Here is a 22119-nt window from a genome sequence, read left to right on the forward strand (position 1 = left end):
TGTCTAATTTTTGTATTTTTAGTAGAGATGGGGTTTCACCATGTTGGCCAGGCTGGTCCCAAACTCCTGACCTCAGGTGATCTGCCCAACTTGGCCTCTCGAAATGCTGGGATTACAGGTGTGAGGCACTGCACCCGGCCTCTTGGGGTGTTCTTGCTGGTTTTTGGCTGCTATGTGCTGATGATGTGAATGACTGAATACCAAAGGTTATAGTGAGCAAGTTATGTGGCGCTGTTTCTTTGGTTGGTGCAAATATGTCTGTCAATGATTTTCTTTGGCTACCGACTATCTTCCTTCCAAAAGTTTTCATTCACTCAGCAAATATTAATTCAGCATCTATTATATGCTAAGGTGCTGGGATAGATCCACAACAAGACATTCTTGGTCACTGCTATCACAGAAATTGCCTGACTAGGCAAGGCAGACAACACTGGAGATTATAATTGTACCTTGCTACAAATCAAATTACTACAAATAACAACATGATCTGAGTTCTGTTAGTGGAAATACTGTCTGCTTTGGGAACAATTGCTTCTGGGATTTAGATATTTAGACACAGAATTCTAGCCCATCAGGGCCATTAGAAATTATCTAATTTAAGTAAGATTAGAGAGGAAGCCAGCTCCAAATAATCTATTTTACCTTAGCACTCCAAAAAGAGAGTTCTGGGGGAAATATTGCCAGATCATGAGTTCTAGTGGCCAAAGGTGGAATTACATTAGCCCCTGGTCAGGTGCACAATTCTCCTAAGCTTAAAAAATGAGCTTAGAATACCTGTGATTTTACTTCTTCTCAGAGAAGAACATTTAGCATACTTTATAATATAAAGCTGAATAGATACGTATTCCTAACTTGTGTCACTTTCATGATTTCATAAAAAAACACTCCAAGGTGCTGATTAAAATATGAAAAACCCTCAATTTTCCAGTTAGTCTAGAAAAAGAAAGTCTACTGAGAAGTATTTATTTATTTATTTATTTATTTTTGGAGATGGAGTTTCGCTCTTGTTGCCCAGGCTGGAGTGCAGTGATGCCATCTCGGCTCACTGCAACCTCCGACTCCCAGGTTAAAGCAATTCTCCTGCCTCAGCCTCCCGGAGACGTATTTATACCTATTGCGTTTCTGAGGCTTAGAAACTGTGTAAGGCAGTATTCTCTGGCATGGACTAACATCAATGAGCAGCCACCGGCCACAATCAGTTTGATGAAGGAGAATGCTGTGCTCCGCACACACCTCTGGAGTCGCGCTGCCTGGGGTGTACCCTGGCTGTGTCACTTTAGGGGTGGGGTCCATTATGTACCTAATACTTCTTAGGATGGTTGTAAGGATTAAACAAAATGATGCACATGAAGTGTTTAAATAGTTCTTGGAACATCATAAGTGCTCAGTAAATGTCATCACCACTATCACCATCATCATCAACTAAAAGCCGACCCTATTAGTAATCAATTTTCATAACACTAGTGAATACAAGTAATTACAAGAGAACCATGCTGCTGAGCAGTAAACTCAATTTTAATCTATTTAAATATATCTAAAATATAAAGAAATACTGTAAGTTCTTATAAAAGGAAGAATCTTCTGGTTAGGTCAAATAACTGCCCTTCTCTAAATATATATTTTTGGTAAGTCTACGGTTGTACGTACTAGCTCTGCTTAAAGCAAGGTACCATTATAATTTCCAATTCAAGATAAATGGAACAGAGTCAATTAAAAATGGATGACAGGGCCAGGCGCAGTGGCTCATGCCTGTAATCTCAGCACTTTAGGAGGCTGAGATGGGCGGATCATGAGGTCAGGAGATCGAGACCATCCTGGCTAACACGGTGAAACCCCGTCTCTACTAAAAATACAAAAAAATTAGCTGGGCATGGTGGCGGGCACCTGTAGTCCCAGCTACTCGGGAGGCTGAGGCAGCAGAATGGCGTGAACCTGGGAGGCGGAGCTTGCAGTGAGCTGAGACTGCGCCACTGCACTCCAGCCTAGGCGATAGAGCGAGACTCTGTCTCAAAAAAAAAAAAAAAAAAAAAATGGATGACAGTAGTATCTTGTTCAACAAATAGAACCAGATTACCAATAACAATTCTGGAAAAGAGCAGGGCACAGTGGCTCACGCCTGTAATCCCAGCACTTTGGGAGGCCGAGGCAGGCGGATCATTTGAGGTCAGCAGTTCGAGAGCAGCCTGGCCAACATGGTGAGACCCTGTCTCTACTAAAAATACAAAAATTAGCTGGGTGTGGTGGCATGGGCCTGTAATCCAGCTACTTGGGAAGTGGAGGCAGGAGATTCGCTTGAACCTGGGAGACAGAGGCTGCAGTGAGCCGACATCACGCCACTGCACTCTAGCTTGGTCGACACAGACTCTGTCTCAAAAAAAAAAAAAATTCTGGAAAAAGCTCCTTGATTCATAACAGCAGCAGAGCTTATTACGGAAACACGGGATGATGACTGAACCCCTATTAACGTGCACATAAGTAGCACGGTGACAAATGCAAGTAACTTCCGGTTATTTCTGATGAATGAAAAGGGATATCCTATACAGATTATTCTCTAAAGCAAACACGTCTCTATGACAGACTGCTCTCTGGCCTTAACAATCAGCATGAAGAAAGTGCAGGTGGATGAGGCAGATTCAAGAGGGGGACTAGAAAAAAACAGTGAAAGTTGACGAGGTTATCAGTGGCCTGAGCAAGACGGTAACAGAGAGGCGCTGTGTCGCCCAGGCTGGAGTGCAGTGGCTGTTCACAGGTGTAGTCATAGCTCATTGCAGCCTAGAACTCCTGGCCTCAAGCCACCTGAGTAGCTGTGACTACAAGCGTGCCACCCACTGTGCCTCACCTGAAAGACGCCTTTGCTGGGAAGAGAGAACATCCTGTATTTACTGAAAATTGATGTCTTACATCCTAACACTACTCTTTCCATTTTGGGTTTAAAGGGCCCCCATGGGCCACTAGGACGCACGTGAAGGTGAACCCCTGGTCCTGCCAGCCTGCCGTGCGGCCCGCACCACAGGGCTGGTTGCAGGCCTACCCCTAAACCCCCAGCCGGGCACTTTCTACCTTGGTTGGTCTGGGTCACCAGTTCTCTAAGTCTTCAGGCTAGCTGGTAGCCCTGCATAAATTATCTCATCCTCTGAGATTCAGTCTCCTCATCTGAAATGGTGGGGAACCTTAAATATCTATGAAGGGCCTGGCACTGTCCCTGGTAAATTCGAGGCCGAAACGTTCATTCCCTTCCCTCGCTCTGGGAGGTTCCTCCCTCCTGAGATGAAGAATCCCAATGCGTCACCTGATGATGCTTCCAAAATGTAGCTGAATATTTACTGTCTGTCCACATTGTTTATGAGTATCTTTCTTGTCCCTTCAAGATCTAAATAGAGAAGGGAGAAATAGAGAAAGCACCAAATAAATAGAGAAGGCACCAAAGAAGGAAATTATCCCTTGTTGGCCTTCTCCAATGCTACCTGCATAAAACCCCTTAGAAAAATCTCACAAGCCCTCAGTGTTCCCTTCAGGGAAGTAGCAGGAGGGTGCAGGGGTTAAGAATGCGTATTTGGGGTCAGCCGGCCTGGATTTACTTCCCAGTGTTGTAAGACCTTGATCGAGTCATTAAACTCTCGAAACAGTAGCTCTACCAGACAGTTGTGGTGTGGTTTAAATGAGGGAATCTAAACAAAACTTTTAATAGAGAATAGGCTTGCAGTAAATGCTCAGTACATGTTGGTTGTTTGTGTAATTTTTTTAAAAGGCAGAATCTGGGACCATCTCAGTGTTCTGCTTTTATAGTAGGTGAGTCTCTTCTTCTTGGAGGTTACATGGCAGCTGAAGAAAGAGCACAAGGCAGGGGAGGTCAATTCCTGAGGCTCTTGGGAGACAGGGGTGGCAGATGGGGCCCATGCAATATTTGAGGGCCTTAACCTACGGAGTGGCTTTCTCGGGGCACTTGCTCTGCTGGAGCCCTGGCCTAGGCTGGCTGGCATGCAGCCACATGATGAAGGGTGAGGCAGGGAGGTCTAATCTCACTGTGGTGAATTCAGGGAGGGAGACGTAAGCCTGGCCTCCCAAATCCATTTTTCACCCATAGAGATATGTTGTGCTCAGAGGCTGAGCTCCCTGGCACTTTTGGGTTAAAATGGTCCCTCCTCTCTGGGAGCCCAATTATCAGTAACGTCACTGTTCTGGGAAGTGCATTCCTGATTTCAACTTCTGCACATAAGCCACGACTGAGTTGTGTGGCCGCTCATTTCCTGTACTCAGTGGAGGAGAGAACAGGATTGGCACCAGGAAAGACACCAGCCCCTCTAGGTATATACAGACAACATCTACAGGACTCCCACCAACAGCCGGCACCTCTGCCACTCGGGACTGTGATTCTTAAAAACAAGAGAAACCGCATGGAGAATATTCACACAATAAGTTAAAATCTGGAGCAAATTTAATGCTATTACTTTCTCAACTTGAATGCTAGTATTAACCAAATCATCCAATACCCACTTTTTTGGGGAGGAAACTGAACAACAACCCTGTACTCTCTCTACCGGGGGAGGATTTTTTTTTTTTTTTTTTGGAGACAAAATTTTGCTCTTGTCGCCCATGCTGGAGTGCAATGGCATGATCTCGGCTCACTACAACTTCCGCCTCCCAGGTTCAAGTAATTCTCTTATCTCAGCCTCCCGAGTAGCTGGGACTACAGGTGTGTGCTTCTACACCCGGCTAACTTTGTATTTTTAGTAGAGGTGAGGTTTCACCATGTTAGCCAGGCTAGTCTCAAACTCTTGACCTCAGGTGATCCATCCGCCTCAGCCTCCGAAAGCATTGGGATTACAGGCTTGAGCCACTGCGCCTGGCCAGGAGAGGATTTTTTATTTTATTTTTATTTGTACAAATTTATGGGGGTACATGTGAAATTTCATTACATAATGCATAGTGAGGGATCAAGTCAGGGTTTTAGGGTGTCCATTACCCAGATGCAATACATTTTTAACTACAGTCATGCTACTCTGCTAACATTACATTTATTCCTTCTAACTGTATGTCTGTAACCTCTCATCCACTTCTCTTCCTCCTCTCCTGCCCTCACAGTCACCCTTCTCAGTCTCTGTTATCTATTTTTCCACTCTACTTCCATGTGAACAAATTTTCTAGCTCTCATATGTAAGGACATGCAATAGATATTTGTCTTTTTGTGCCTGCCTTATTTCAGTTAAGATAATGACCTCCAGTTCCATCTATGTTGCCGCAAATGACATGATTTCATTTTTTTAAGGGCTAAATAGTATTCCACTGTGTATATGTACCACATTTTCTTTATCCATTTATCCACTGATGGACACACAGGTTGATTCTGTATCTTTGCTATTGTGAATAGTGCTGCAATAACCACAAGAGTGCAGGTATCCCTTTGATATACTGACCTTTCTTCCTTTGGGTAGAAACCCAGCAGTGTGACTCCTGGATCAAATGATAATTCTGTTTTTAGTTTTTTGAGAAATCTCCATACTGGCTCTACTAGTTTACATTCCAACAGTGTATGAGAGTTCCCTTTTTACTCTATCTTGCCAACATCTGTTATTTTTTGTGTTTTTGATAATAGCCATTCTGACTGGGGTAAGATGGTATCTCCTTATGGTTTTTATTTGTATTTCTCTGACGATTACTGATGCTGAGCATTTTTAATATATCTGCTGGCCATCTGTACGTTTTCTTTTGAGAAATGTCTATTCATGTCCTTTGTCCACTTTTTTTTTTTTGAGACGGAGTCTCACTCTGTCACCCAGGCTGGAGTGCAATAGCATGGTCTCCACTCACTGCAACCTCCACCTCCCAAGTACAAGTGATTCTCCCGCCTCAGCCTCCCAAGTAGTTGGGACTACAGGCACGTGCCACCACACCTGGCTAATTTTTGTATTTTTAGTAAAGATGGGGTTTCACTATGTTGGCCAGGCTGGTCACAAACTTTGCCCACTTTTTAATGGGACTATCTGTTTTATTCCTCTTGAGTTCTTTGTATATTATAGATATTAGTCCCTTGTTGGATAAATGGTTTGCAAATATTTTCTTCCACTTAACAGGTTGTATGGGATAGGATTTTTTAAAAAAGAGCTACCTACTGTGAAGGGTTAATATCCCTTACCTTAAAGGGCCACACAGGCACATTTACCTATGTGCCAAACTGCTCAGACCTCTTCCTGCAAGAGATCTGCTGCTAGGTACACATTTCAATTAGGTCTAAGTACTAATTATTCTACAGTTTCATTGGCTGAACATGGTAATATCATTCTCTTTAGAACAAGTGTTTAATAGGCCAGGTGTGGTGGTTCACGCCTATAATCCCAGCACTTTGGGAGGCTGAGGTGGGTGGATCACCTGAGGTCAGGAGTTGGAGACCAGCCTGGCCAACACGGTGAAACCCCGTCTCTACTAAAAATACAAAAATTAGCCAGGCATGGTGGCGTGTGCCAGCTACTCAAGAGGCTGAGGCAGGAGAGTTGCTTGAACCCAGGAGGTGGAGGTTGCAGTGAGCCAAGACTGTGCCACTGCATTCCAGCCTGGGCAACAAAGCAAGACACTGTCTCAAAAAAAAAACAAAAAACAAAACAAAAAGAGAAGTGTTTAAGGTGTAATAGGCAAATAATGCAATAATATAAATAATGTACTAGATTGTTCCTAAACACAATGAAATACAGAAAACCCTTAGGAAGACTTAATTAAGGGAGTGAACAATGTAAGTTAATTCCTCTTAATCCTCCTAAAAATCTAGCCTTATAATTCAGAAATAGCAAAAATAAAAGTTTGCCCTAACACAACTAATTATTTGCCACATTATTTCTTGCTTTGCTATCATGGTATCATTCCAGGGCAAAATTACTGTTCTTTTGTTGGCTACGAAGATTATAGAAAAAAAAGATAAATACAAAAAAATTTAGTGTTCTTAATTCATATGGTACCATCAGCTGAGTTAAAATGAGCTTAAAGAAATAATCATTCATACAAAAGCACTGTATGCCAGATGAAACTAGAAGATATTTTACAACTATCTTTAATCCACTGATTGACAATATATCTATGCCAGTTTTGGTCTATCAAATATTCATGTTTGCTTTACTTCCATATTCATATATTTCACTGTTCTTTCTTACCCGTGTTGTGTCTCCCTCCTGCTTAATCATATCCATTCCAGGCAGCTGGTTTGGGAACAGGTTGCCTCCCCTCAGAGCAGGATCATTAACCTGAGGACAAGAAGACAGGACAGTGGCTATGCAGAGTAGAATGTCCAAGAGTGCACTGGAAAACAAGTGGCCGCCGCCCCTCCTCTGTTTTTAGGGGTGTAAAAACGGGGAAAAGGAACTGCAGAACAATGGCCTCATCCCTACACAAGCTCTCCCGTGTACGTATTTTGCGGAGTCTAGAGGAACATGAAAATACTCATGAAATACTAGCTGCCTTCAAAATTAACCATCCCTACACAAGCTCTCCCGTGTACGTATTTTGCGGAGTCTAGAGGAACATGAAAATACTCATGAAATACTAGCTGCCTTCAAAATTAACCTTTATCTGCATGTTGTACAGAAATCAAATTCAATTGACTTAATAATAATAGAGCCATTTTTGTGCCATAACCAGTATGCTTTCTTGGCTTATTCAAATTAGACCAATGACTCACATTTGGGACTTTGAAGTCATCTGAGAAATTCCTGACATCTTTGCTACTTAGGCAAGTTATTAATTATCAAGAGCAAGTGTGAATACCCAAACTAGTGCTGGACTTTGTGAATTTACTCTGACCAAATGGATTATTCATTTGCATTTGTACATTTCTTTACACATTAGAAAGTAAATGTGCAAATGCTAACAGAATAATGATTTTTGTAGGAAGACACACTGCAGTTGTGCCTTGGGGCTTCCAAATTAACCATGGGATTCAAATGGTTTAAAATCATGCAGAAGTTTCAAAACAATCTGGATTGTTAAAAATATATCAAATAAAAATGCATCAATTCATTGCTGAGCAGATTGGACTAAGATCGTGTTACACTAGACTATCTCAGTAACCCTTACTTTGTACGCTTTTCCTCAGCAAGCAAATAAGGAGTCATTAGTGGCCCATTTTTGCAGGAAATAAAACATCAACCCTACATTTCTCCATTGAAGAAATAAAAGCATAGATATCTCTCTATAAACACACGCATATATTTTAAGAGATAGGGTCTTGCTCTGTTACCCAGGCTGGAGTGCAGTAGTGCAATCTTGGCTCACTGCAGCCTCAAACTCTTGGGCTCAATAGATCCTCCAGCCTCAATTTCCCAAGTAGCTGGAACTATAGGCACCTGCCACCATGCCTAGCTAATTTAAACATTTTTTTTTTTTTTTTTTCTTCAGAGACAGAGGCTTACTATGTTGCCCAGACTGGGTCTTGAATTCCTGGCTTCAAGCCATCTTCCCACTTCAGCCTCCTGAGTAGCTGGGATTATAGGCACAAGCCAACATGCCAGGCTAAAAGTCTGTATTTCTTTATGTCTGCTTAATGTATCCAAATAAGCATTTAACTGCCATCAATTCAACAACAGAAGTGTAAGTTATTACTACAAGCACACAACCTTCTTAAAATGCAAAGGGCCTTAAATTTTCTCATGTACCACTTCCCATTTTTATTACTCGTTTTAAAGAATAAAACACCAAAGCTCTGTAATAGTTCTTAAAATTTTCACAAAAATTGTGGTCCACTAATGTTAGAATTAAATAGATCTAATCAAACTCTTCAATCTTTCACCATTCTCACAATCTTGTTCTAACAGACATTCACAGAGCTGTCAGTGATTTCATGCTTAAGTCATTTACACTTTCCATACTGCACTTTCTCCTTATATGAAATAAGAGTCAAGGTCTTGCCATATTTTTTATTTGTGTGAACTACTGAGGATCAGTGGTAGAGTGGTCAGCATTTTGGGCCTTTAAAAATAAGATCTTCTGTAAATACCATGGTACAATTATTAACCTCTACTTTTACCTCTGAATCAGCCACAGATTTTTGGATTCCAGGCTGGCTACTGCTATCTCAAATGCTTTGAGTCTCTCTGCCATCTAGTGAAGTTAGGAACAGAATCATTTTGATGTTGTTCAACGTAAAACAATTATTTTAAAAAATCATTGCCTTCACGTTCCAAAGTAAAAAGAATAGTTTTTGGATTACCTGTGTCTGTCTCTTTGCATAAATGAAGGATCATTTCAAACTAACTGGATGGCAGGTAGTTTGGCCTTTGCTTTTCATCTGGTTTTACACTTAGAAATAAATCCATTATTAAACTATAATCCTCTAGCCAGGCATGGTAGTATGTGCCTATAATCCCAGCTACCCAGGAGGCTGAGGTGGGAGGACTGCTTGAGCCAGGAGACGGAGGTTGCAGTGAGCCAAGATAGCGCCACTGTGCTCCAGCCTAGGTGATAGAGTGAGACTCTGTCTCAAACAAAACAAAACAATACAAAAACCCCCCAAATGATAACCCCCAAATAAAGCTATTTTAAAAGTACACTCACTATTTCATCTTTAGAGATTCATTTTAGATACTGGTGAATTCCTCAAGAGAAAAATGTCAATGATAAGAAAGTTATGAAATATTTTAAAAGCTCCTCAAGCAATCAGGAATCCTTTCTGTTTATTTAATCATTAACAAAGATTTTTATTAATGTCACTAACACAGGTGAAGGGTGAAAAACACTCCTCAAAGTAAATGTGGGAGTTGGTGGCTAAAGTTAGATACGTGGAAAGATATATTTGATGCAGAAGTAGACAAAAAGCTGTGATCTGAAGCCACTGGGTTGCTTCTCCTTGGGTGCTCACCTGCTCGGGACCCATGGAGGACAGCCCCGACGTAGGCACGGAGGTCACTGAGGTCATGCTGATCTGTCCTGTCATCTGGTTCATGCTGCTCATGCCACCTGTGTTGGTCGCCATGGACACATTGATGTTCATGTTGTTACTGTACATGCTGGTGTTTGCTTGCTGCCCAAAGTGTGGTGGGGACTGCTGGGAAAACATGCTGGAATACAATGGAAAGATTGAATGAATGTTATAGCTTGCTGGTATCCAGAGGCAGGCAGTTCAGGGCACTTGTTACTCAGGCGTTTACTCTGAGTGAATAAATCTGAACTGCATGAACCCAGGCTGAGACGGCCGGCAGGTGGTGGGCTTGCTGAAGCCTGAGACAGCAGGGGAAGTGGCATTCAATGAAGCTGTGGGGGCAATTCTGTGTGTTGCTGTGATAAATGATCACCAGGGAAACTTTCTATAGACTACCTGTCTCCTTTCTCTCTCTTTTTTTTTTTAAAGTCTTAGCTCATGCAAGCAATATCAAGCAAACTTCTAAATAAGCTGGTTTACTTTTCCTAGAGCAGGAGTTCCTAGAATTTACAAAAGCTTAGCAAGGAACATCCTTTGGAGGAACAAGAACATCCCTAAGAAGGTACCACCAACCTATTTATGATAGAAATTGCTGTGGAAGGCAGTGACCTAGAAGCCATCCTTTATCACTACATTTGATAAAAACAAACAGAAAGCTCCTCGGATGCAGGCATGAAGGTGGGGTATGTCCTTCAGCCGTCACAGTGGCAGTATGAAAAGGAGAAGGATTTGCGGTTACCTGTTTCCACCCATGTTCCCCTGTGCCCATCCATTCATGTCGGAGGGGGCCTGATAGGCTGGGTTGGCCTGAGACTGTTGCATCATGGGACTCTGTGTATGTGCCATTCGGGGTGACATAACTGGGCTCTGGGGAGTTGTAGCCCCAGTAAAGCCTGGATCAGGTTGCTGACTTATTCCTTAAAAAAAAAAAAAAAACAGAAACAGAAATCCAAAAGAGACTGTTAGTTATATTGTAGAGACTGGTGGGGGGGAAAGAACATTCCAAATTAGGCATGCATAAAAAATTACTTTCAAATATATGATTGTGTACTGATTAATTACATACATTTAAGAAAGATTCCAAGCTCGGATAAAATATGGAGAAAATAAAATCTCCATACTGATTCCCCCTAGTAGTTAGATGGTGCCTAGGAACCATTAAACATCATAGCTAGAGTTAGAAAGAAACAATGCTATTCTTTCTTCAAATTCCTTTCCAAATCAAGAATGAGTCACATCTTTTGATCAACGAGAAATATATATATATATATAATCTCAAAATATTGCTGCAATTAGTTTAAATTAAGCTTATTATTATTATTTTGACATAGGGTCTTGCTTGCTCTGTTGCCCAGGCTGGAGTGCAGTGGCGTGATCATAGTTCACTGCAGCCTTGACCTCCTGGGCGCAAAGGATCCTCCCACCTCTGCTTCCTGAGTAGCTGGGACTACAGGCATGCACGACCATGCCCAGCTAATTTTTTAAATTTTTAGTAGAGATGAGGCCTCACTACGTTGCTCAGGCTGGTCTTGAACTCCTGAGCTCAAGAGATTCTTGGCCTCCCAAAGTGCTGGGATGAGCCATTGCGCCTGGCCAGATTGTTTAAATTAAATTTAAATTGGATTAAAGTTCAGCTATATATCAAAAGTCAACACATTTGAATAAATTTATATTGAATTAGCTGAAGCCATTCCATGATGAGATGGATCCATCTTTAAAAATAAATAGCTGTATTCATGGTTAGCTTGTTTTGTCTTTATATAAAGAGCTCTGTGGTACTTTAGGGCTATCCAAGATTAGCAAGAATAAGGAAAAAATTCAATGTAAGCTTCTTGTTCAGTTTCGAGGCAAACAATTTAAACTAAAAGGAAAGAGAACTTTTAGCAGACTTTTCTAAATCATCAAGAAGGAAATAGAGAAAGGAGCTGGGAAACAAAGGAGGCAACTTAAGAGTATTTTGAGGATGGTATTAAGTACACTTTTGCATAGAAGGCTTGTAAAACATGCAATTTAATTAATATTTAAATTAGCTACAAAAGAAAAGCTTAAGATCATATAGAAAAAAGCTGCACATTATCTTTCTGTTCTTTAGAGAAATAGGAGACTTGGATTTCGGCAACAGACTTCACAGTTATTTACAGATAACTGGCAAAGGGTAGGGAAAGTCATTTTTGAATATTAACATTAATGTAAGCACTTACTTTATCAATAATTCAACCATTAACTGAACATGACGTGCACACAAATATTAATGTTCATGACATTACACACTTGGTATCTCTTAAGACTGACATTAAACAACAAATCAATATGAAGAGGACTAAAAGGTCTCCCATTGTAGTTTCTATACAGTACTTCTCAAGAATTACCTGTTCATTAATGATCTGGTATAATCTGTATTTTTCAAAAGTCGCAGAATGTCTATAATATTTAAATTTATAGAGGTCTTTTTACATTTTGTATCTATTGATTTGTTTGAGTCAGACTCAGAGGCTTTCAAATATATAAACATATATGCACTTGTAGACATTGACATAAACATAGATCCATACATACTCGCACACAGGATAGACACAGTCTATGCACACACACTTACTTCGGTCATTCTTAAAGTAAGACCTGCACTCAGAGAAAAGGAGGTACCTGAGCTGAGAGCCTGGAAGGTACTGTGCTGGACTTGGGGACTCCTCACAGGCCCCAACTGTCCTCCCAGGTTTCCTATCATTCCCTGGTTAGCCAGATTCATCTGGGAGCCATGCAAAGAGCTGTGACAGAGGAGCTGTGACCCAACACTGGGGGACACTGGGGAGAAAGGACTGGTGAAAGGTGGTGGGGATGTAAGTCCAGTACCGTAGTTTGGAGGAAATGGAAACTGCTGTGCATTTGCCTGGGGAATCCGAGGGTTGCTCATAGTTGCTGGCATACCACTAGGAGCCACCATGCTTGGTGTCATATTCAACCCTTGTCCTCTCATCATCAAAGTTCGTTGCTGAACTTGCTGTTGCTGATGCATTTGTCTCTGTCGAAGATGCTGGTTCAGGATTTCCCTCTGTCTCTGGGCCAGCATCTGTGCATTAATAGGTGCCTGAAATCAGGGGCAATACATGGAGGAAAATGTCGGGGACAGACATAGATTAAAAAACAAAGTGAATATTATAGAGAGGCTAGCAAATAGTACTATCATCTGTAAAATTATTTGGAAAAAAATTACATGAAAGGAATAACTCAGAGTTGAACAACTGGTGATTGAGAACATGAGCTTCTAAGTTCAAAAGATATGATTATTCTGAAGCTTTGCTATGACTTAGCAGAGTTAAGTTTGATGCTAATATCAATTAAATCATTTTGTAAGGACACAATTAACTAAAGGATCTCAAAATAACACAGTCCTTTCTATAAGAAGACTGTAATATAAACCCTGAGGATGGTAGTTTAGAGTCTCATTCAAGGGACATTCAAGTCTGTAGAGAAATAAAATCACTGGGACAAAAGGTGATGTGGTGCACTTTACAAAAGGCTGAACAGAGGCAGGAGGAAAAGGGGAGAGCGGGGAGAGTGCCTGATAAGAAAGCACAGAGACCGAGTCAGAGGTGGAGGGTGGAGAGGGAGGAAAGGCGGGATGGATGAAGGGAAGGGATCCCGGTGCTTGCTGTCAGTGAGAGGCATGAGGCTGCTAAGATATTGTTGATCCTCATTTATGAATTCCACATTTCCGAAGTTGCCTACTCAGTAAAATTTATTTGTAACCCCCAAATCAATACACATGCCACTGTCACGGTCATTCGTAGCCATGAGCACAGCGGTAAAACATTTCAGATACGCAATGTGCACACTTCCAGCAGAGGTTGAACAAGGTAACACTTTGCCTTCTGGTTTCAGCTCTCATACTGTAAACAAGTGTCCTCTGCGATCTATTTGGTGCCAAAATTTTTGCATTTTTTGCTTTTCCTGTTGGTGATTTTGCTGCTTAAACTGGCTCCCAGACATGGTGCTGCAGTGCTCTCTAGTGTTCCTAAGTGCAAGAGGCGGTGATGTGCCTTCTGGAGAAAATAGGTGTGCTAGATAAGCGCCATTCAGGCCTGAGTTACAGTGAGCTCTTTAAACAGAAACACACATAAAACAAGGTTATGTGTTGACAGGATGATGACAATGTTGTGACCAGAGGTTTGCAGGAGCCCAACCCTGTATTCCTCCTAGGAACAATAGTTTGCTGTTCTCTAATTCAGTGTTTGCAGTAACTTTATGTAGCACAACTTCTTAGAATAACAAGAATTGACTGTACCTGGCAATAAAAATGGCAGTGATTAGAAGGGAAAAATATAACATACTAGTAGGTAACTAGGTGACAGTATAGGGCCAGTGTGCTGATCTGGATCCACATCTACTAAGTTAACTTTCTTCAGAGAGGAAGAAATGACAAAAGTAGCTGCATGCATACAATGAAAGCTAATGGCTGGTATGCTGCCTTACCTGTGTTGGTACTCCAGGCCTCAGAGTCAAGTTCACATTGGAAACATTGCTGATTTGATTCATAAGTGGCTGGCGATTCTAAATACATACAAACAGGATGAATACATTTTAAGAACAGAATACATTTTACTTTAAATCAAGTTTCCCAAGTAACTGCCCTCCCCAACCCAGTATCTGCATGTTGTTGGACAGCTGTGCTGTCTTACATCATCTTCCCCATGTCCTCCATCCAGCAACCCTGACTTCCCCAGGTGCCATCGAAGAACAGACCTGCTGTGCTTGGAGGCGATGCTGAAGTTGAAGTCTCAGTTGATTTGGCTGGTTCTGCACTAGGCCCGTGGGCCTGAGGCCCGGTCTGGGCTGCATACGGAGTGTGGCATAACTAGGCCGCTGTCCCATGGTGTGAAAGTTTGGATCTTGCATGGGAGAATAGCTACCCTGGGCCATTTGTGCCTGAGATGCATACTGCTGGGGGAAAACGGGCGCCTTCTGCTCCAGCATGATGTTGGAATCCTGACTTGAGAACTGTTCTGGATCTACTGCTTGGCTCTGGAGAGAAAGTCCCAAATAACAAACAAATAATTAAACCATAAAAACAGCAGAGTCAATATGAGGCTGTTTCCTCTCACTGTCATATATTTGAAGCTTTTATACTTTTTAATATTATACTTACTACACAAAGGTACCTTCAGAACTTGACTCCACTTATCTTTCTAGAAAATGCCTCTGCTCACAGCTCTGGTTACATAAGGACAGAAGCTGGGGTCACGCTGGACTCCCAGCAGCACTTCTTCCAAGGGAAGGGGAAAAATGGGTCAGGACTACAGAATGCCTCCTACCCACTCCACCAATCATATTGGCCTGGACTTTCAGATGCAAATATCCCCTGGAAGTGTTAAGTTTTTTGATTGATTATTCATATCTGTAGAGTTCATTTTAATTAGATAACCTTTTCGGCACCTGACTGGGATCAGCAGTGTGGGGTACTGACCATCATTATCCTGATTTTGTAGCTAAAAAAATGAGACTTAAAGACATGAAGCGAATTGCAATAAGCCCTATTCAGCTAGTACATGGTGGGGTCCAATTCAGTTTGTGATTTGGGATCTGAGCTCCTCACCAGTGTGATGTGCTGCCTGTTATCTACTTTACTGCTTTCTGTGGCTGTCAGGATTTCCTACGTGCCCCACATTTTGCCATCATCCTCTCATTACCTATTAGACATGGTTTATGTGTCTGTCACTCCTGACTTTTTTTTTTTGAGACAGAGTTTCGCTCTTGTTGTTCAGGCTGGATTGCAATGTTGTGATCTCGGCTCACTGCAACCTCTGCCTCCCAGGTTCAAGCAATTCTCCTGCCTCAGCCTCCCAAGTAGCTGGGATTACAGGCATGTGCCACCAAGCCCGGCTACTTTTGTATTTTTAGTAGAGACGGGGTTTCTCCATGTTGGTCAGGCTGGTCTCGAACTCCCAACCTCAGGTGATCTGCCCGTCTCAGCCTCCCAAAGTGCTGGGATTACAGGCGTGAGCCACCGCGCCTGGCTACTCCTGACTTCTTAAGGCTATTCTATCTACCTGGGTCAGAATGGGACAGGTGAACAAACCCATAACTTCCCCGGGCTCCGGGACACCTCAGACCCAGGTGGCCCTGAATGTTTATATGTGCCGAGGGGAAAGGTGGACCTGGCTGATTCTCCTCTTCTTTCTATTTCTAGGAGTAACTGCTACAAACTTAATGGTATACAGGAAGAAAAGATTCTAGCAACAAATAAAATCTCTCAAGCTTTCTTTCTTTTTGAGGCAAAGTCTTGCTCTGTCACCAGGCTGGAGTGCAGTGATGCGATCTCAGCTCACTGCAACCCCCAATTCCCCAGTTCAAGCAATTCTCCTGCCTCAGCCTCCCGAGTAGCTGGCATTACAGGCGCGTGCCACCACGCCCAGCTAATTTTTGTATTTTTAGTAGAGACGGGGTTTCACCATGTTGGCCAGGATGGTCTTGATCTCTTGACCTCGTGATCCACCCACCTTGGCCTCCCAAAGTGCTGGGATTACAGGCGTGAGCCACCGCGCCCGGCCTCGAGTTTTCTTTAGCTCAGTGTTGTCCTAGGCCTTCTTGAAAACTGTCTACCCAGGTAGTGCTGGAGCCACCCAGAGCCCTGAGCTCTGATCAGCACAGCCCTAAGGCCAGCCTGTGAAAGCCAGGAGCCCACTGCCCTTCCTATGGTAATTCTAAACACAGGGATGGAGCCTAAGCAGAGGAAACCATTCATTGCTGAATTACTGCTCTAACTACACACACAAAACCATCTCAGAACTTTAACATGAATATGAATAATTTGTATTCTATACTTCCCTCAATTCTACCTAATAAGCATATTTCTATAATTCAGTTTCATGACAGTATTATAATCATAGTGGATTTGATGAGACAAAATAGAAATAACAGAAATGAGTGAAAAACGGACTAAAAATATTAAATGACATGACACCTGTTTTGATAACATTACAAGTCACTCAGCAACTCCACGGATCACATTTTAAAATGTCACTTAGACAAACTCAAGGATAAAATAGTACTGAGTGCTAAATTCTAACTATCACTGAAGACAAAGCAAACCAGTCACACAGGAAATATTTAAACTCCATTTTCCTTTCTTAATTTATTTCAGGTTATATCATGTAACCTCAAGTCATTTCCTTCCATTCTGCTGTTTTCAATATGAATTGATAAGTCACAACTCCCACCTGTGTCTGCTCAACTGTGGGAATTACGACAAGACTAATTTTAATGTTTCAGAGAAGTCTCCAATGACTCTGCATCGTCTCTCTCTCAGAAAGATGATGACACATCATATGGCCAAGAAGTATACTGGACACTGGCAGGTACTTTTTGGCAGTAAGAAATAAAGATGATTCATGCTAAGTAAGGAAGAAAACAGTAACTAGAACGCGATGGTTTCTCTGGGTTACTCTTTACACAGTAAGCCAGGCTGCACTGCTTCACACCAAGTTAGCTGTGCAGCCAGCTCAGATAGTGTTTTGTTCTTCAAGGGACTATGTTAGGTTATTTATTATATCATTGCTATCAGGTACTCTAAAAGCAGGGACTTCCTTTTTTATAGTAACCAACTAATTACTTGAAGGAAGAAAGCTAAATAAGCTCACTAAGATTAGTTAACTTTTTTATATTCCCATTTATGCTTAAATACCCCCAAAATTATGGTGGGCTAAACCATAAGTGAAAGGAACTGTAGCTAGGACTATAGGTGTGTGCCACCACAACTGGCTGCGACATTTTATTTTTTTTTGGTAGAGACAGGGTTTCATTATGTTGCCCAGGCTGGAGTGCAGTAGCTTTTCACAGGCACAGTCAGTGCACACTACATCCTTGAACTCCTGGACTAAACTATAAGTGAAAGGTTTAGCCCGCCATTTTTAAAGGTAAAAATCATGAAAGAGTTGCAGCTACCTGTAAAATGACTTCTGCTAACTTATGTGTTAAGTTAAAAGTATTCTTTTAGCACAAACAGCTTCCTATCACCAGCCCACAGGTGTGAAATGAATGCTGGGGTCACGACTACACTCACACCAACTTCCAGGGGGAAGCGTTCTAGGTCACAAGGCAGCAATGTGCTGTTTGTAGTTTCTCTGTATCTTGTGTGTCCTTCCCTATCAGCAAGGGCGGACACAAGGTGAAACGGACTTGAGTTTGTGTCTTTCGGCTAACTTGAACTGTATGCAATGCTCATTCTCAGTGCTCTCCATTCTCAGGCAAAAGTTTATGTGAGGGTTACAAGGAAAAGGGAAGGAAGAAACAGGGCCAGCCTGTTTTGAGGTAAAAAAAGAGTATATTCTAAAAAGCAGACTGTGGAGTACCTGTAAACAGAAAACGGACACCTCTGAGCCCATGAGAGCGCTTGGCCCCCACCTGCTGCCCTTCTGCACATACCTGGCTGACCAGTTCGGGTATTCCTAAGGCTCTATCAATCTCCTCCAGGCCATCAAAATTCCGCAAGGCCAGATACAGCTGGTCCAGGAGAGCTCCCTCATCACTCGGAGACTCGGCTGCAGGATGTGGACATAGCAAGTCATCTGGAGAACTGCCAAATGGCTGCCTGTAAAGACAGAAATGTCACCTTGGGCCAATGGAAAAGCTAGTTGATTAGAGAACAAATTCTTTATCTCAAAGGTGAAAGTATCAGTTGACTTCCAGGGTTGTTGCAACAAACTACTGTACCAACTCAACACAGAACAAAAGGACAGTCTGAAATATTCGATACACTTTATTCAGTGCCCAATACAGGCCAGACACAAATCTCGACATTTAAGGTATGATTTTTATTTCTATTGGCCCTACTTCATGGCTGGCAAAGCTGAGGCTTAGTGAGGTGAGGTCCACATGGATCTGTGCGAGTCCAGGGCTCACCAACCTACAACGACTGCTCAAGCATGTAAATATTTACTTGGCATTGAAGGAACCAAAGGACTTTTCTGCCCTTTAGTAGGAATCACTGATTGACTTAAGATTCTTAGGTGGAGGCTGTGATGACCCACCTGGGAGAAACGAGAGAACTAGAGGCATCAGAGCTGCATTAACTTTCTTGAACTCAGCTGCAGCTAGATTAAATTTGGCTGGGTTGATGGGATATTTCTTAGTCTAGCAAAAGCAGGCCTTGAAAACATTTATTTTTCTCTGAGACAGGGTCTCACTTCATTGCCCAGGCTGGAGGGCAGTGGTGTGATCATGGCTCACTGCAGCCTCAACCTCCCGGGCTTAGGTGATCCTTCCACCTCAGCATCCAAGTAGCTGGGACTATAGGCACGCACCACCACGCCCGGCTAATTTTTTGTATTTTTTTGTAGAGATGGCATTTCGCCATGTTACCCAGGCTGGTCTCAAACTCCTGAGTTCAAACGATCCACCCACTTCAGTCTCCCTAAGTGCTGGGATAACAGGTGCGAGCTACCACACCTGGCCTGAAAACATTTATTAAAACCCTCAAGAAGTGTATCTGTTAGCCTTCCTGCATTAGGTACATAAGGAAAGTGGATCATCAACATGCAAATTATATTTGTTATTATATAATTGGTGATAAAATCAGAACACTAAACTCTAGATTACATGGTACATACAACTCCTATACATTTAAATTAACTGTCAGATTAGAGTAGAGGAGGGGTGTGTGTGTGTGTGTGTAGTGATGCCATAGAGGAGGGTGTGTGTGTGTGTGTGTGTGTGTGTGTGTGTGTGTGTGTGTGTGTGTGTGTGTGTGTGTGTGTGTGTGTGTGTGTGTGTGTGTGTGTGTGTGTGTGTGTGTGTGTGTGTGTGTGTGTGTGTGTGTGTGTGTGTGTGTGTGTTGATGCCATCATGGCTCACTGGGCTAAAGGGCTCCTCTGGCCTCACCCTCCTGAGTAGCTAGGACTATAGGTGTGTGCCACCACAACTGGCTGCGATATATATATATATTTTTTTTTTTGGTAAAGACAGGGTTCCATTATGTTGCCCAGGCTGGAGTGCAGTAGCTTTTCACAGGCACAATCATTGCACACTATATCCTTGAACTCCTGGGCTAAAGGAATCCTTCTACCTCAGCCTCCTGAGTAGCTGGGACTACAGATTTGATGTGTGCTACCATGCTTGGCTAATTTTTGTACAGTTTTTATAGAGACGGAGTCTTGCTACATTGCCCAGGCTGGTCTCGAACTCCTGGACTCAAGCAATCCTCCCACCTTGGCCTCCCAAGTGCTGGGATAACAGGCATGAGCCACCACATCTAGCCTAGAGGAGGCTTTTAAAAAAGAGCTTCAGAGTTGCCTGAATACTAAAAGGGAAAATGGTATTTGTACTTTACCAAAAGTCTATTTTGTACTCTTAGAGTCACTACATGATGTTTTGGAGAAAATAAATGTTTACAGATTAAAAAACAAACAAAAAGTTTATAGATGAGCAAACTCATTCGTAAGTAAGTGAGAATAAACTTATCAAGAAATGAAGTTACCTATGAACACAGTTCAATATGCCATGTGGTTTTTAAATGCTCTAATATGCTATTTTGGCTTAGAATTCTGAAATACTGAAGTGCTAGCACTGAAACCAACAATTAATTTCAAATGGTCATAAAGGAATGCATTAATAACAACCTATTCTCTCCACTCACCTCTAGTAACTTGGAAATTGTTCAGCTGAGGGTCCCTTCAGGCCACTCCTCACCTGCCTTCCCCACTTCCTTGCTGCAGGAGCTCCTTGCATTTCTAAGGGACCCACCCAGACCCCTGAGAGGCAGGTGCTCTTCCCACTCCTGCCCCTTTCTTGTCACTACTGGGCTTCACAAAGTCACACATGCTGGGAGCTTGCTGGCTGCTTCCTCCTGCTTCTTCTCCACAGCCCACACTCTCCTAGAACTTTCTTTAAACCAAATGTGATCAGACTGCTCCACTACTGCTAGACTTAGGGAGGGGGAGGAAGAAGCAGATGCAGAAAAGCTGTCAGGAGAGGGAGAAACCACTGGACTGTCTGCCATGATAGCAAAGAGAGAAGGAGATTCCTCAATGAGGAGGGGCCAACAAACATGGATATGGCAGGAGTTCCATGAAAAGAGTTCAAGTCAGTCAAGAGTAACGTCAGCTATTTACCAAATTCTCTTAGGCAGCAACCTCATTCCCTAAAAATGCTAGTTAAGTTAGGCATTAAAGGATTTTCTTTACCTAGATTTTGTCATTTTCAACTAGTTTCTTTGGAAGCTGCATTCATATGCAACCCTCCCATCCCAGATGTATTCAGTGATGGCAGGCTCGTGTGAAATCTAATGCATGCAGGCTGCACAAGCACACTTCCCAGCCTCACATCTGGCGGAAACCCACTGTCAGGAGGAGGCAGGCACTGTCTCGTGCCTTTGTAAGACCACTCCACCTTGACAGACCAGCAATACAGCCAAATGCTTAATAACAACTAAAACAATCATTTGAATTTAAACAATTTCCTACATCATAAAATCACTTTTTGTTACATGCTTTTCTTTTTTAATTAAAAAAACCCCAAATAAATGCAGAGATTAAAAAGTTAAACAGTGCCTCCAGGCCATCCCACTTTGGTCAAGGCCCTCTTCAACACAAGTTGGGACTCTCGGGACACTTTCCCAACAACTTTCCTGCTTGCATGGTGTCTCTGATTCTAATATGACGCTCTCAGGTTCCCATTCCCAAAGCACACTTTACTGAGCGAACAGGCCCTACTCAGAATTCTTATGTGGTTCTTCAGCTCTCCCAGGAAAACGCCCCTGGAATAGGGTGGTAGTGGTGGTGGGTAACGCCTAACCTTCCCAAACTTAATGTTCATGCCTTCCCTGTGAGCCCCAGCTACCATGCGCAGTTGATCTTTCTCCAAAAGATGCTACACATACCACCAGAAAACCAAGACCTTGACATTTACCCCATCCTTCCCACGCTCTTCTCCAGCTGAGGGTCTACTTTCCATTGGGGTGCCACCCATCTCCTCATAGACCGCCCCGCTTTCTCCTCTCAGCATTAAACCACTTACTGTGCTATGCTGAATCGATACTAACAATTTACGTTAAAATGCTCACACGGGGCAAGCATTGCATCCTCTACCTCTTTTTGGCCCAGTGCTTGAACATAAACACAGTATAGGTGCAGTAAGTTTCTAGTGGATGAAAACAAAAGGTTCCTGATTTGGCTGAGCTACAATACATTAAAAACCACTTTTATATTCAGAAATACATACTGCCTTGTGGC

At 42.5% G+C, this 22119-nt stretch overlaps 1 protein-coding gene across 33 annotated transcripts in view; it reads right to left on the minus strand.

Moving 5' to 3' along the window:
- Positions 1 to 22119, minus strand: part of NCOA2 (nuclear receptor coactivator 2) — a 296302-nt gene that overhangs the window by 4579 nt on the left and 269604 nt on the right. For 20 of the 33 annotated variants that reach the window (XR_008504321.2, XR_010127229.1, XR_008504317.2 and 17 more), the window contains 8 exons: positions 18317 to 18482; positions 14639 to 14917; positions 14369 to 14446; positions 12749 to 12983; positions 10638 to 10815; positions 9839 to 10037; positions 7140 to 7229; positions 3290 to 3370 (listed from right to left, as the gene is read on the minus strand). Coding sequence is in view for 13 of the 33 variants with exons in the window: in XM_054499894.2 (XP_054355869.2) it covers positions 7140 to 7229; positions 9839 to 10037; positions 10638 to 10815; positions 12749 to 12983; positions 14369 to 14446; positions 14639 to 14917; positions 18317 to 18482 (1225 nt within the window). In the remaining 20 variants the exon portion in view is untranslated. The remainder of the gene's footprint in view (positions 1 to 3289; positions 3371 to 7139; positions 7230 to 9838; positions 10038 to 10637; positions 10816 to 12748; positions 12984 to 14368; positions 14447 to 14638; positions 14918 to 18316; positions 18483 to 22119) is intronic. The other 13 variants (XM_054499894.2, XM_054499895.2, XM_054499898.2 and 10 more) reach the window with 1 other exon arrangement.

The sequence above is a fragment of the Pongo pygmaeus genome, chromosome 7, assembly GCF_028885625.2.
Source record: "Pongo pygmaeus isolate AG05252 chromosome 7, NHGRI_mPonPyg2-v2.0_pri, whole genome shotgun sequence".
Lineage (NCBI taxonomy): Eukaryota > Metazoa > Chordata > Mammalia > Primates > Hominidae > Pongo > Pongo pygmaeus.